The sequence below is a fragment of the Acomys russatus genome, chromosome 1 (genome assembly GCF_903995435.1).
Source record: "Acomys russatus chromosome 1, mAcoRus1.1, whole genome shotgun sequence".
In the NCBI taxonomy this organism is placed as follows: domain Eukaryota; kingdom Metazoa; phylum Chordata; class Mammalia; order Rodentia; family Muridae; genus Acomys; species Acomys russatus.
The window spans coordinates 121,019,798-121,034,826 of record NC_067137.1 but is presented as its reverse complement, the minus strand read 5'-3'; the positions used below and the strand labels follow the sequence as shown (position 1 = coordinate 121,034,826).

The following is a 15,029-nucleotide window of genomic DNA, read 5'->3' as shown; positions in this document are numbered from 1 at the left end:
AATGCACCTGTGGATGGCCAGAACTTTAGCCCTGTGTCAAGTATTAAAGATTCTGCTGACCTTAAGATCAACTTGGGGGACAATGTGATCTTCCTCCAAGTCAGGGAGGGTAGAGTGTCAGGTGTCATGATGCCTGTTATGCTGCAGGTACGGGCAGACCCTGGAGCAGCAGAGGCCATCAATCTGTGAGCTTGCCCTAGGGCTTCAGGACCCACTGACTGACACTTGATTTTAGTTCTACTTGACTGTGTGAGAGCTCAGGACACAGAGCAATGAGACCACAAACATGGAAAAGCTGGTACTGAATTCCTCCCCTCCCCCAAGTGATGACTCCTCAAACTTGACCAAGGATGTGTCCCAGGGCCGAGCCCCCTACAGGCTCTTTCCTTCACAGGGCCTCAGGCTCTTGAGTCCCACAGTGGGGGAAAATACAAACATGGGGACCGGACTGGAGCCACATTAACTCTCTGCTTTGAATTTTTTTTTTTTAAGATTTATTTATTTATTATTATGTATACAGTGTTCTGTCTGCATATACACCTGCAGGCCAGAAGATGGCATCAGATTATATTATAGATGGTTGTGAGTCATCATTTGGTTGCTGGGAATTGAACTCAGGACCTCTGGAAGAGCAGGTGGTGCTCTTAACCACTGTGCCATCTCTCCAGCCCTGCTTTGGATTTTTTAATGTCAAGTTCCAGAGGGCCACTGGGAGTCCTAGGGCAGAGTGGTTTTTGGAGGCAGGGAGCTTAAGTGGACTTGTTTACAGCCCAAATCACAGTCATGAGGAGCCAAAGACAGTCAAGTCCCCATGTGCCCTGAACCAGAGCCCAAACCCACAGGTGGAAGCAGGCAGGAGGTCCACAGACTCCAGGCACTGCAGCATACAGTTAGGAAGGACCTACTAGACGCTGGCCACCTAGAAGTGTCCTAAGAACAGCCACTGGCAGAGTGGCCAGAGGCCGCCTATACCAGAACTGTCACCCCAGACATGAATTGTCACTCTAACACACACCACCAAGCAAGCAGGAAGCACCACCACCACCCACCCCCGCAAGAATGTTGTAGTGGAGGGTCCAAGGTCTAGTAGTAGCCTCTGGCCTGGCTAGCAGGAGGCTAGCGGTTTCCTACTGGGCCCTACCAGCTGTCCAGTATTTGGAGTTGCGGATTGGAAGGCAGGCAGGGCTAGAGACCATGAAAGCCACCTGAGCCCACTGGCTGAGAGGAGCCTGAGATACAAGCGAGTCATCCCACCAGCCTGTGGGCACATCCTGGACACAGGCTTCTTTGTGAAGGCTGAGCCTGCCCAGCAGCCTTTTGAACAAAGGCCTTCTGTCTCCACCACGGCTTCCCCTCCTCCGCTCTCCCAGGCAGAGCCTCCAAGGCTCCCATCCAGCTCCCACCACACACACATCAGGCATATCCATGGGCCAGTACAGGAGGAGGCTCTGCTGGAGGCAGCATACAGCCAGAGTCTAAGGAAAAGGTGCAGGCAAACCACCAGAGCAGTTCCACTCAGGGAAGCTTAACACTTCCTGTGGGGCACCTGTGATCCCAGCATGGTGTCAACCATGCACCGCACATATCCCAGTGTTCCAGGAAGAGGAAGTTAAGGGGCAGCAGCCCGCGATGTCCCCAGAAACAGCTCTGCCCATATATATAGGTCCCCTCCGAACTTCTTAGGAGGACCAGCTCATGGTGACACCAAAACCGTGGGCAAAAGGGCTCTAGCCGTAAAGGGAATATTTGCCTGGATTCTGCTCCCACGCCAGTCCCAGCCTGCTCGTCTGAGACCTCAACAGGCGGACACATCTTGGGCCTTCAGTGTCCGGGAGCCAGAATCCAAATCAAGCCAGGCAGAGCGCCGGCCAGCCTGGCTAGCTCCTCCTGACACTGACTCTGTAGCTGGTGCAGCACCTTCTTCAGACAGGCCTCCTGGGTGCTCAGTGTCCTGATCGCCTGGGTTGCCTGCAGGCCTTGGGCTCTTGGTGCCCCGTCCTTCCTTCTCACCAGTCGATGGGGTCTTTGTGACTGGGCAGGGTTACTGGATTGCTCCCAGGAACCCTGCAGGGCTACCAACTCCTGATTGACAGCATCCTCCAAGGCCTTCCTTGTGTTGCTCCACTCTGGCCCCCGGCCTAGGCCTCCAACCTGCGTGAGAGAAGGTACAGAGGCTCTTCAGCCAAAAGCAGCTCCATTCCCAGGATGCAGGTACCAGATGCTCCCAACAACCCTGTAACCCCAAAGCTCCCACCATAGAAACCCAGGCTCCCCAGGCCCGACACAAAAAGCCTGGCTAGCCCAAAGCACCTGAAGCACATGCCAGCAGTAGCTGGGACACAGGGACCCCTAACCTTAACTTCCAAGGCTCCGCTCTCAAGACCTCCAACTGCAGGTCCACCTGGCTGCAGGACAGCTAGGCAGTTTCTAGCTACCAGGTTCCTTAAAGTCCCTCCGACCTCAGAGGAAGACTCTCGAGGACAACCACCACTCTGGGGCTCAGTGCACCATCTCTCACCACCCTCTGTTTCCCCTTCCCACTGCTGCCCAGGAGTGCAGTACCTGAGTGGGGTTGAACCAGAGGACATAGGGTACCACCTCCGACCCTTAGGGCAGTCCCTATCCAAAGACCCTGTGGGCAGCAGACCTGGGGTGAAGACCACACTGATGAATGAGGTTCTCTCATCCTCTAACCCACTCAGAAGACCCAGAGTTACCCTGAGTCCTAGGTGCTCTGCTGGCCTCACTTCTGGGGTTGCAGTTGCTGTGAGAGAGGGGAGGAGACCTGTGCCTCAACCACGGCCCGACCAGTCTGTGACATCCCAGCCTCACTAGGATGGATAGTGTAGAAAACAGAGGATGCGCCTATCTTCAATGACACGACAGACAAGCTGAAAAGGAGGCTGCCTGCAGCTAATAGTAAAATGCTACCCAAGAAGGCAGCTGAGACTTGGCTCAGTGGTAGAGCTCCTGCCCAGCGAATACAAGTGCCTGGATTCCGTGCCCAGCATGTGAGGAAAATAAAATGCTACCCAAAATGTAAACTCATCTTTGATTTGCCTGTCTCAATTGTTGTCTCGAAGGCTCACTGCCTCTGTCTGGTGTCCTAGGCCTAGTCCTGGAAGCTTCTAGCCTCCATACAATCTAGCCTAGGCCTAGAATGTTTTCAGCCTCTGAGATTTACTGCTGAATAAGCTCGCCCTCTCTTGTTCTTACTGAGCTCTGGGCTGGCTGGTTCAACTCAGCTGTTCTGGCTCCTCTCCCAGCTCACTGATTCAAACTGGATCTCTCTCAGGCCCTGAATTGTTCTGCTTGGTCTCAAACTAACGCCAGCAATCTTTCCTAATCTTCTGGTTCCTTCTCATTCTCTGGCTCATTCTGTCTTTACCTGTGTCTAGTTTGTTCACTCAACCTCTCCCTCTCTGTAAAACTCTCCTAGTAAAACTGCCTATCTCTCTCTGCATTGCCTCTTTTTTTATTTTTATCTTTATTTATTTTGAGACAGGGTTTCTCTGTGTAACAGTCCTGGCTGTCCTGGACTGGCTTTATAGAACAGGCTGGCCTTGAAATCAGAGACCCACCTGCCTCTGCCTCCTGAGTGCTGAGATTAAAGGTGTGTGCCACCACCGTCCTGCTCTGCATAGCTTCCTTTTCTCTCTCTTCTAGTGAAAGTTGGGTACATGCTATTCTGTCCAATCCTTCTCTGATTTGTCACTTTTTCTGCCACTCAATTAAACATCACTTTCAAACATGGGTGCTTCCTTCTACAAACTAACTTGACCTTCATTGTTTGGGATTAAAGGCATGTGCCACCACACCTGGACCTAAGCTTTTCTTTACCTGAAACGTCCTCTATACCAGGCTAGCCTGAACTCAGATCTTTGTCTCCTGGATAAATGCATATTTGCATTCCAGCTGGATCACACAGACCTAGAAGGTCTTTGGACGTGATGTCTTGCCAGAACAGCCATGTTCTGAATTAAAATTCCTCTACACCAAAATAACTGATACATCAGCGAGTGCTGCATGCTACCAGGAACTGCTGGGGAGGACCACTGGGCAGGGGCAGCATGGCTGACGGACAGGCAGTGTGCGCAGAATGGGGGTACAAGTGCAGACAATTCAGGGCAGGTTGCCTACTTCTCTGTAGGAATCCCTGTGGGAAATCGGAAGGTAGCAGTGAAGGATAACAGGGTCCCTTTCACTGCAACCCCCGCTGCTGGAATTCGGTGCCCAAACAAGCAGGGAAATGCACCTAGAGGCTCTGTCAAACGGCCAGCCCAGACAGGAAGGAAAAGAGGTAGGTTTGGAGGATGGGCTGGCAAGAGTGGGCACAGCAGGTACCTAGGAGCTCACCTGGGTTTCCCACACAGCCCGCCGGGGCCCAGCCAGTTCCTGCAGCTCCTCCTGCAGGGCCTGCAACTCCTGCTTCACCACCTCCAGCTCACCAAGCCCACCGCCAGAGATCACGGGCAGGACTGTGGGCTGTGAGGTCACAGCAGGACTCTCGGGGGGACAGGCATCCAGAACTGTATCCTGCGGAGACCCCAGTGACATGGTCAGGGACAAGGACAGGTTTCCAGTGGGAACAGAAATGTAGTGGTAGCATTCAAGGTCCTGCTGTGGAGGAGGCAGCTCCTGACATCCCACCTACCGCCTCTCTAGCATGCAGAGGGGCACAAAAACCAGACCTCTGGGAGAAGCAGAGGTGAGGACCAGCAATATGAGGCCTCCACTGAGGACCAGATGTCCTGAACCGAGCACCCATTTAGAGTCTTCTCCATTTTAAAGATGGGAAGATCTTCCAAACTGTACCACCAATGAGCCTGGGACTCCTGGTCAGACCAAGGAAGGCGGGGGGCGGTGGGGGGGGGAGCGGCAGGGGGGGCAGCAGAGACAACTTCCTCACCATCCACTGCCAGAAGACCAGCTCACGGCGCCGCCACTCCAGAGCTGCCTCCAAGCGTGTGTTCTCGCTCTCCAAGGCCTGCAGAAGCTGGAGAAGAAGACCCAGCTGGGCCAGGCTGCCCACTGACCAGCTCCTGACCCTAGCTCTAGCCCAGCAGCCTTCAACTAGGGCGCTCTACCCAATATTCCACTGACTGGAAGTTGTACCAAAGGCTGCGTAAATGAGAAGGCCCCGGACTAGGGAGCCTGCTGGGCCATCCCATGTAACTCTGGGAAGAGTTTGTAGGTGATGGGGATTTGGGCATAGGGCAGGGGCATGAAACAGAGTTGAGACATGCAAAGGAGGGAAGGGTAGGGCCAGGTCAGAAGATAACCTGTGCACCTCCTAGCAGAGGGGGAAGCCTGCACTAACAGCTGGACATCGCACACACAACAATCCCCAGGCTCTAACCTCTGCCTCCTGAGTACACTCTGCCTGGCTAGAACCAGAAGCCAACTCCTTGTTTCCCACCCTTGTCCTCTGGCTAGGAAGCCCAACATGAAGGCTCCCTTCTAGGCATAGGTCATCCAACATGCCTGGCCCTTCTAGAAGACAAAATGTTTGATAATCTTTCATTTGAGAGTGCCTCTGGGTACCCTGCAGGTGCCATGTCTAGTCAGACCCAACCCACACAGACTGTAAGTATTCTCACCTTTGACACCTGTATGGAGGACCCAGGGAGAGGACTCTCACAGAAGACAACACGTGCCAAGCCCTCTACACCTCAGACCCCTCTAACCCTGGCTCCACAGAGAATGCAGTTTCCCATGGCCTGAGAAACTAGAGAGAGACGTTGACTGCTAGCCAAAGGCAGACCATTGGGGCAAACACAACAGAGACAGGGATCAACGCCACCACTTAGCCAAGGGCAGAGATGGTAGAGTGGTGAGAGATATGAGGGGCCAGATGAGGGGGAGGGGAGCACACGGGGTGGCCCACAGGCCTATCACCCAGCACCAAAGAGCAAAGACCCCACCCACAGACACAAGTCACATAGACACACCACCAGAATGGCAGGTAATACAGACCTCAAGACTAGTCCCCAGGAGGCCCACTGCCCCTAGACCATGAGATATGGATGTGATGGAGGAGCAAATAAGCCCCATTACCATCCGATGGCTCCACCCTGCACTCTGCACTCTCCTGATGCAGCCATCTCCCTGAACCTTCTCCCCAGCAGGAACAAGGACACAGAGGGTGCAAACAGAAGGCTGCAGGCTCCACAGTGACCAAGGAAACTAACTAATGGTGTGGCAACATGCCTGCTGCTCATACACCAAACATACACCATCCCAGAAGGTTCCGGGACCTCTCTGTGGGTGGGCCAGATCCAAGTTTTAGCCAGTTCCTCTCCAAACATGTGAAAAGAAGCTGATCTGTAGTCTTGGGCCACCCAGCCACTGCTGTCCACAGTCTCAGCACAGGCCAGCTTCTGAGACAAGAGGGGCCTTAACCACCAGCCCGCCAGACCACCACTAGAGTGGTACTGCAGCAAGTCCCAGGCAGTACTAGACTAGAGCACGGAAGGCTTCCCCTATAATCCAAGGACGGGTAGCTAGAAACCCAGCTTCGCTGAGTCACATTTAAAAGGGGGTCAGAGGCAAGGGCATAAAAGAACCCTCAGATGCTGCCTCAGTGCCTCAAGGCCAAGCACTGGCCCTACCGGGCTGGACCCAAGCCCCCCCTTATCCAGGGATACAGGTACAGCTGGCACCAATGAGCCAGCTTACCAGGTGAGCACCCCTGCTTCACAGGATACAAATCTCCCAAAGCACAGAAGCCAAGGTCGGGAATCTGCCAACTAGCCTCGCAGCACGAGCCCAGGAAGATGATAGAAAGAGGGGAAGCCAGGGGTCTGGCCATCTGTCCCCGTGACCCTCTAGTCCCACCTGCCCAGCCAGATGACTGGACCGGCGAGGGAGGAGGTGAGGAAGGGAGTTGGAAGAAGGGACCACCCAGACTCCAGATGCACAGAGTGATGCCCAAGGTCAACAGTCAGCCAACCACTCAGCATGGTCTAAGATCCAGCCCCAGAGTGGTGACCAGTCCTGGATCGGTCCTGTAAACCCCTCAAGAGATAAGCTGAGCAAAAAGGAAGAAGCCAGTTGAGAGATGGGTAGAGCCCTAAAAAGAAAGGCAGGGATGGAAGACCAGCACAAGGTGGGGCAGGGGGAGTGGGAGGAACTAAGTATCCTGTGGAGAAGCTGGGATGAGGCCAACACTGACACTCCTCAGCCTCAGACAGAAGACAGTGCAGCCTGGGGCCACTTCTTCGCTGGGTCTCATAGCCTGCTATTCTCTGGGTCTGTGCTAAGATTCAAGTCAGCTTGGAAGCCTCAGGAGACCATTGCCTAGGGGCCCAGGGCAACACAGTAGCACTGAGGCCTACAAATATCCAAGTCCTGTACTCTGACCTAAAGACAGCTGTCCCCACTCACTCAGCCTTTCTCTCCAGAGGCATCAGGTAGAGCCAGAGGCTTGTTTCAGACCTGACGTCAGTGTTCCTCCATTCCGGTGGTCCCCGCCTGAACACCACATCCCTCCAACCCTGACCACAGCTGGCCAAGTAATAGACACACACAATACCAAGCCTGCCTTCCTGGACAGGTGGGCAAACAACGGGACAGGAAGACGCCTACAGGACACAATGGTCACCCCCAATAGCAAATGACAGTGGTTATCAAACCTAACAGCAGCCCAGGTATTCCTCTAACAGACCAAACCCCACCATGGGCAGCACCCACCCCAGCACCCCGCTGACCCTCACCTGCTGACTGCTCTCTTGATCCCTCAGCATCTCTGTTTCGGCAACAGAAAGATGGCCAAGGCTCTGATGGCTGTGGCATCCATGGGTGTACAGGTGAATCTGCAACAAGTAATATACCCAGGCTGAGAACAGCTCCCCAGCAAGGTGTCTCCCTCCCTCTCTCTCTCTCTCTCTCTCTCTCTCTCTCTCTCTCTCTCTCTCTCTCTCTCTCTCTCTCTCTCTCTTTTAGGAATATCGGAATCTTTAGAGACACTGACAGCAGTCGGGTGTGGTGGCACACATCTTTAATCCCAGCACTTGGGAGGCAGAGGCAGGTGGATCGATGTGAGTTCAAGGCCAGCCTGGTCTACAAAGTAAGTCTAGGTCAGCCAAGACTACACAGAAAAACCCATTCTTGGGGGAAGAGAGAGAGAGCAAAAGAGAGAGAGAGAGACAGACAGACAGACAGACAGACACAGGAGGGACAGACCTGGGTAGCTCAGTGATGCTGGGGGTGGAGGCTGCGGAGGAGGGACATAGACAATTTCACTGAGGGCTTCCACACCTTGCCCTCCAGAACACAGGTAAAGCGGGGTCCTGCTCAGCTTGTAAAGGCCAGAGTTGGGGGAAGGCCAGCAATCCAGTGAGCCAGCAGGTGGCGGCAGAGATGGACCACAGGGAAAGGCAGCCTGGGGCACAGAGTCAACAGGCCCAGCGTGAAAAGCCATGTGGCTGTACTACCTTGCCGAGGAGGGTGCACTGCTCCTGCTGACTGGAGATCAGGCGCCGCCACCTAAGCCGCAGCTTTCCCATCAGCCATTGCACTAGTCGGAGATCCACAGGACTCTTTGTTTCCACAAGGGGTGCAGGAGGACCAGGACTGGCCTGGGCCTCCCACTAGAGAGGAAACAAAAAACAGCTCTGCTATACACCCCATCTCATCTTAAAGCAAGAACCAGGGCAAGGAGGCTGCGCTAGTAACTGCATCTCTACATCCTCAGCCACGAAGCAGGATGAGCCGGCCCTTCTGAGGACCTGGGGCCACAGAAAAACCCAAGGCTCAGACATACTCACCTCACACTGGGGCAACTGGTCACCCAGCTGCACACGGGTCTGGGCAAGCAGCTGCTCAAGCAAGGGTCCTCGTGCCAGGAGCCACGACAGGGCCAGCAGCAGTTCCCGGCTTCCCTGAGAACTGCTCTCAGGAAATTGCAGCCGCGCAGACCTGGGGTAGCCTTGGGAACCCAGTGCTGACTTCACCACATGGGCTTGGGCCTCTGGAGTAGGAAATTATCAGCTCAGGGAGGTGCTAACCTAGAGACGGCAGTTGGACCTCTCGGGGGAAGGGGGCACCTGAGAGCACCCCTAAGCTGAGGACCTGCTCAGAGTGGACAAAGAAGGCAAGATCTGAAAGTCTACGAGGAGGCAAGGTGGTAACCAGGGGACAGGATTTCTGTGAGTGGTTGGTTCGGGGTCTAGCCAGTCTCAGAGTTTCACTGGAATTAACAGAGCCACTGCTACCCAGGAAAGCAGTGGTAAAGCCTTGTAGGAACCTAGACTTAAGGAGGTGGGGAGGGACAAGTGCCTGCAGGAGGGGACATTGGAGTTGAATAACGAGGGGTAGACAAAAGAGCTTCTACGGGGCGGGACTAACAGAACAGATTAGGCCGACAGAGTTAGGCGAGTGTTAACAAGAACCTGGAGGAGGGGCTTTCTAAGAGGGCGGGGCTTACCTGGGGCAAGGTCCGTACAGGTATTGATTTCACCAAGCTGTGAGAGCACCCGCAAGAGAAGCTGCCAGAGCACCGGAGCCTGAAGCGAACAAGGAGTTTGCACTCAGCGTGTATATTAAAGTGTCACCTACGTCGGCCCAGGGCGACGCATTTTCCCCTACCCCGATCAACTGCTCTGGTAGCCTCACCGCCTCTGGTCGGTCAAACTTTGCGCGGCGGAAGATTTCGGGGCTGGGTCCAGCGGGCAGGGACCGACTCAGCGCGGCGATAACCTCAGGTAGGGCTCGGGCCGCCCCTTCCACCCGGTGCCGCCGGCGCCCCATGGAGCCAGCACCGGGCAGCCTCGGATCGCCCGCCCGAGACCGCGACCAATCAGGGTTTCAGGTAGGACCCGCCTTCTCCGCCCAGGCCCAATGGGCAGTGACCCTGGCGTTTGAGTGCCTACCAGTGTAGCCGGTAGCAGACACTTCCGGACTTCGGAACTCACCAATCAGCACCCCGAGTTCCCAACTTCCTAGCAACCCGCGCAGGCAGCTGACGCTTGAAAGCGCGCATGCGCCCGAGGTGTTCCCTGGAGGCGCGGGAGTAAAGAGCCAAGCGGCTCCACCCAGCCACCGAGGGCGTGTCAGTACGAAGCCGCCCAGGAGCCTGCCGCCAGGGGTCGCCAGGGCACCACGAAAAGAAGGCGAGCCCTGCAAACCGGGTGGGGAGTTCCGGGGGCCACGTCGCCAGTCTCTTAAGAAAGCCATCCTCCATCTCCTGCACAGACCTCATTGTCTCCATTTTCATCCTTCCTCCAGCCACCAGAAGACGAGTTTTTAAAGGAAAATTCTCCACTTTAGAAGAGGGTACAGGCCCTCTCCTTTAGGGTTAAACTTAGTTTCGCGCACAGCACTACATTCTTGGTAAGCTGTGAGAATCCTGCAAGGAAACAGGAGAGAAGTTCCCAGCACCTACATGACAGTAGCACAATGAACCCAGAGTCCAACCTGATGAGCGGGGAGGGGAGACACTGCATCACATGCCGTCGGGAATTATGTTCCGCAGCGGACACGAGCCTGCTAAGTGGCTACAACCAGGGTGAAGCCGTAGCAGCCTCTGGGAGGCCGGGTACGAAAGACCACATCATATGCGCCGCCGGTGCGTGCGGAGGCGGGGCGCTGCCCACGGTGATCCAGAGACGAGCCTGCTGGCGACGAATGGCAGGGCGTATTGTGGGGGCGAGGGGGCTGTACGCTCGAGCGGACACAAGCTAAGCTTTGTGCACTCGATGTCACCAGTAACAGCTGGGACACAGGACAGTACTGTGTGTACTCTACATCTCAATAAAGCCGGGAAAGAGGCAGGTGGAGAGGGAGAGGATGCGGTGCGGAACAGGAAACGGAGGTGAGAAGGAGGGCCAGAGAATCCAAGGCACCCGCGAGTTTTACCGCTACAACAGCATGGCCACGCCCTCCGGAAGTGGGAGATTATGGGCTCACCTTTACCTTAGTCCTCCTGGTGTCTTTGAGACCAACCCTCCATCCTTGCTCCTGCTCTACAAATGATTCTTTGCTGCAGACTTTCCTCGGCTCATCTGGGTGTCCTTGGCTATCCTACCTCAGAGTGTCCTCCCTGGCCCTTCGCCAACCAGCTAGGACTGCTGGGGCTAAATGGCCATGCCCAGCCAGACTCCACCTGGTCCAGGGCCCTGCTGCCGCACACTTTAACACTCTGAAACCCTAAGCACAAGGACCGCACGCTCTTGGCTGCTGTGCCAAGGAACTCCTGCTACACTTTTAAGGAGTCCTTTGCCTTTCAAGGTCTCTTTGCGATACTGTGCACATCCCCCATCTGACCCACGCATTCCTACAGGCTTCAGGGTGCCGAGCATTCACCCCAAGCCTACCCTACTTGGAAGACGTGGATCTGGGTGTAGGGGGCCTGATATATGAAAAACACAAGAGCCTCAAGGGTGGGAGACAACAGGGGGAAGCGACCTTCTGCCCTTCACCCATGTGCGTCTCCTCTTCCAGGTCCTCTGCAGGTCTTATAGGACACTAAAGACCTGGAGGTCTGTCCCAATACCCACACCCCTCCAGTAGGAAACTTTTTTTTCCCCGTTTTGTTTTGTGTTTGTTTCTTGAGATAGGGTTCCTCCGTGTAGCCTTGGCTGGCCTGAACTCACTTTGTAGACCAGGCTGGCCTTGAACTCACAACGATCCACCTGCCTCTGCCTCCCGAGTGCTGGGATTAAAGGCGTGCGCCACCACACCGGGCCCAGTATGAAACTCATAAGACCTCAGTTCGGGCCCTTCTCCTGCGTACCGTTGTCACCTAAAGCACTATGGCCTCCCCCTGTTGGGATTCCAGGACCTCCCAGTAACACACACTACACTACAGTACTGACCACTTACTGGACTCACCAACAGCTGGCAGGCTTGTTCTTGCAGTACAGGTGCCAAAGACTAAGGCAGGCAAGGCCAGGGCACTGCTGAGACCTTCATGGCCTTGTTAAGTCCAAAAGGGACTCGAATGGCCAGCGGTATTGTGGGGGGGAGGGGGGGGAGGAGGTAAAGCTGAGAGTCGCCTGGCTCTATGACAGTTTGCAGAAATCCCATTACCACACCAGGACAGGGAGGGGGGCAAATATGGATGGGGGGTCTGGGTCCAGCCTGAGCAGCTGCAGAAAGTGCCCACAAGGGTGCACTTCTGGGCACAGGGTGGGGTTGCAGGAAGTGGAAATCTGCATAACCCCCCTCCACACACACACAAGCATATCTCAAAAAGGGAACCAGACCAGCTCTCACTGATTCACCCTCTGAGCCGTGGCCAGCCCCACCTACTCCCAAGGCTCCATGTTCCCGATGACCCTGCCGGCCAGAGCCTCACCCCAGGCCAGAACCACTAAGGGCTATAGGAACTTAGGGATCCTGAAGTTGGAGGCCGGCCTGAACTGCTGGCCCTTGCTCCCCCAAAGGGTGGTGGGCAGCCAACCGTGCAGCAGCGGGGACAGCAAGCTGCCTGCATTAGGCCTGAGTTGAAGCTCCCACTGCAGCTCTCCTCCACCACCACGCCCCGGAAGACAAACACACAGGCCTTCTGAAGATCAGGTTTATTAAGGGCATGAAGGGCTACCGAAGGCCCCTGCTGTCTAGGGGTAAGGCCTGCGCCTGGGCGGAGAGGGGGAGTTTCCACAGCCTGTAACAAGGAACAGAGACCAGCGTGAGTGCACCTCCAAGGTTCATTACTTACTGTATTAGGGGTTACTATCTTGGGGAGATGTGAACTGGGCGGGGTTGGAGATGGCACTATACCTGGATCTACTTGAAAGTGTGGCTCTCAGCTCCACCTCGCCCAAAGCCTGCAATCAATCAATCAATCAATTAAATAAAGATATCAATAGGTTGGGGGAAAAGGCCTGTTAGGGAAGAGGTCTAACAACATACCTTTGGGCCCAAACATGGCTGAGTAGCAGGGATGGTTGCAGTAAGGCTTGCCTTCGTGCTGGGGAAAAAAAAAAAAGATGATGATGAGAGGGTGCCTCCATCCCAGCTACTATGGCTCCTCCCTCTGCCCCCTAGTAGCCCCTTACCTCGGCATGACCCCCCGAGGTCAGTGTCTTTCCACATTTCTCACACTTCAGGCAGGGCCGATGCCAATCCTTGCCTAGGGACGTCACTCGCTCAGCTGCAGAAGCACAGACCCACTATGAGACACTGGGGTCCCTGTCTACCCACTTCTGCTGCACAGACACCTACACTCCATTCTCTCAATGTGGCAGCCCACCCCGCGTCCCCAGACTGCCTCTGTGCTCCACAGAGGGGGCACCTGAGGTACTCTCAAACCTCACAAACCAGAAGGGTCGCCTTCTTAGTGGGATTTTTTTTTTTCATTCTTTCTTTCTACTTCTTCTTTTTAGTTTTTTTGAGACAGGGTTTCTCTGTGTAACAGCCCTGGCTGGGGGGGGAACTTGCTTTGTAGACCAGGCTGGCCTTGAACTCAGAGATCCTCCTGCCTCTGTGCCCCACTAAGCCACAGAGACCACTGCAGGCTTGTGGGGCTGGAGAGGAGGCGGCCTTCAGACTTGGGGGGCAGATGGAGAACAGGTCTGGAAGGTCTAAGGTTAGGTCGCCTTTGTCGGCAGCAGGAAGACCTCTTATGCACCCTCTACTGGGAGCCCTAGGGCGCGCAAAGAGCAAGAAAACTATCACCAGAGATCGCACCCACCCCCGGACGTGGTTTTCTGCATCTGTTTCTACTTAGTGTTGGGAGGGGCCGCCCCAGTCCTTGATGTTCCTTCCTATCCCGCGGGAACCTGCCTAAGGCGCCCAGAGAGAAGGCAGGAGAGGCAGTGGGATCCAGAGGCCAGATCAGAGAGACGGGGAGACCCAGAAGCTTGGGAGTCTTGAAGACCTGAAGACTCAGAGGCCAGGAGACCAGGAGACCGACCCAGAAACATAAGATACCCAGTGGGCACAAATGTCGGTTAAGTTTGACACCAAGTTGTCCCACCCTCAAGCCATGGGCAAAGTCCATGGGTTCGATCCCAGGCGATGCCCCGGAATCTAGGCACTCCCGTCCACCTTAACAGCCAAACACTGTCCACCTCTGGGCCACGCTTCCTCGTCCAGCCAACTGTACGCCCGCAGGCAGAGAGAGGCCGGGATAGCCTAGTCGTGCTCACCGAAATACACCTCCTTGTTGCACTTGGGGCACTTCGGCATGGCAGAGCTTGGTCCTGCACAAGTGGCTGCACCTAGAAGGAAGTAGGTTGTAGGCTCTGGACTGGGTGGCGCCCGCCTGGTCCGCGCTTTTCAGGGACCCCAAGGCCCTGCCCTTTAAAGCCCCGCCCCCGCTCCGCCCTCTCAGTCCGGGACTTGGACCCCTGGGATCTCTGATCCAGACCGACTGGCCAAGAATAATCACTTGGTCCATGTTCGCCTCTGGCTGGACAAACTGGTCAAGGGCCAGGCAAGGACCCTGGGTCTTCTGGGAACCCTCTGTCCGGCTGCTCCCGGGGACCCAGACTCCGCCCCCGCCTGGGGCCCGGCAAGCCTGCGGCCCGGAGTAGGGAACGTTGGGTCCGCCCCTCGCAAGAGGAAGAGCCCAATCAGGGCCACCTAGCGTCCTGCACCTGCGAGGGCTTCCTGGCTCTGAGGTGGTCACAGGAAACCTTCTGAAACGGAGATCAAGCCGGGCGTGGTGCAATTGCCCGTCCTACTAAAACTGACGAGGCCAACCTTGTCTCTAGACGGAGACCCTGTTTCAAAACACACAATAAATAAATAAACAAATAAATAAACAAACATTTTAAAAATCGCAGATAGATGCAAATTAGCATTCAAGGAGTCTGGCCTCCTTTGACTCTTCTTTCCCCCAGAGAGTGTTGAGGACATTCGGAGTCTCTGCCTTGAGGGCCAATCCCTCCCAGCCTTTCCCAGAGCTAACCCACACAGACGCCAGGAGGTGCACCCTGGCCAGATGCATGTGAACACCCTGGCCTTTGCCAGCTGACTAAACTGCAGCCACAATTTCACAGCGCGCGCGGGGGGGGGGGGTGGAATTCAGATGAGGGGAACTCCCATCCAGAAAAGTCCTTCTTCCTGCCACAGGAACAGCA

General features: G+C 55.4%; 2 protein-coding genes across 2 annotated transcripts in view; both read right to left on the bottom strand.

Annotated features, from left to right (window-relative positions):
- Positions 1-14,261, bottom strand: part of Crip1 (cysteine rich protein 1) — a 30,024-nt gene extending 15,763 nt beyond the window's left edge. The window contains exons 1-5 of the mRNA XM_051152478.1: positions 14,094-14,261; positions 13,002-13,096; positions 12,856-12,913; positions 12,724-12,770; positions 12,571-12,607 (exon numbers count right to left, since the gene is read on the bottom strand). Coding sequence (XP_051008435.1) covers positions 12,730-12,770; positions 12,856-12,913; positions 13,002-13,096; positions 14,094-14,133 — 234 coding nt within the window. The 5' untranslated portion in view covers positions 14,134-14,261 and the 3' untranslated portion in view covers positions 12,571-12,607; positions 12,724-12,729. The remainder of the gene's footprint in view (positions 1-12,570; positions 12,608-12,723; positions 12,771-12,855; positions 12,914-13,001; positions 13,097-14,093) is intronic.
- Tedc1 (tubulin epsilon and delta complex 1) lies at positions 1,805-9,774 on the bottom strand. Its single transcript, XM_051152479.1, has 8 exons — positions 9,616-9,774; positions 9,428-9,506; positions 8,769-8,971; positions 8,436-8,591; positions 7,716-7,814; positions 4,910-4,996; positions 4,357-4,536; positions 1,805-2,151 (listed from the first exon to the last, which is right to left on the bottom strand). The coding sequence occupies exons 1-8, from the start codon at positions 9,748-9,750 to the stop codon at positions 1,822-1,824; spliced, it is 1,269 nt and encodes a 422-aa protein (XP_051008436.1). The 5' UTR covers positions 9,751-9,774; the 3' UTR covers positions 1,805-1,821.
- Positions 14,262-15,029: the final 768 nt, after the last annotated feature.

Bases quoted from the DNA above. Each gene is read 5' to 3' on its own strand.
- Tedc1 (XM_051152479.1), bottom strand. From the start codon at position 9,750: ATGGGGCGCCGGCGGCACCGGGTGGAAGGGGCGGCCCGAGCCCTACCT. The intron at 7,815-8,435 runs GTAGTACAGCCA...TACTTGTTGCAG, and splicing joins AGTGCACCCTCCTCGGCAAG to ATTCACCTGTACACCCATGG. The intron at 4,997-7,715 runs GTGAGGGTCAGC...CTTCTTCTCCAG, and splicing joins ATCAAGAGAGCAGTCAGCAG to CTTCTGCAGGCCTTGGAGAG.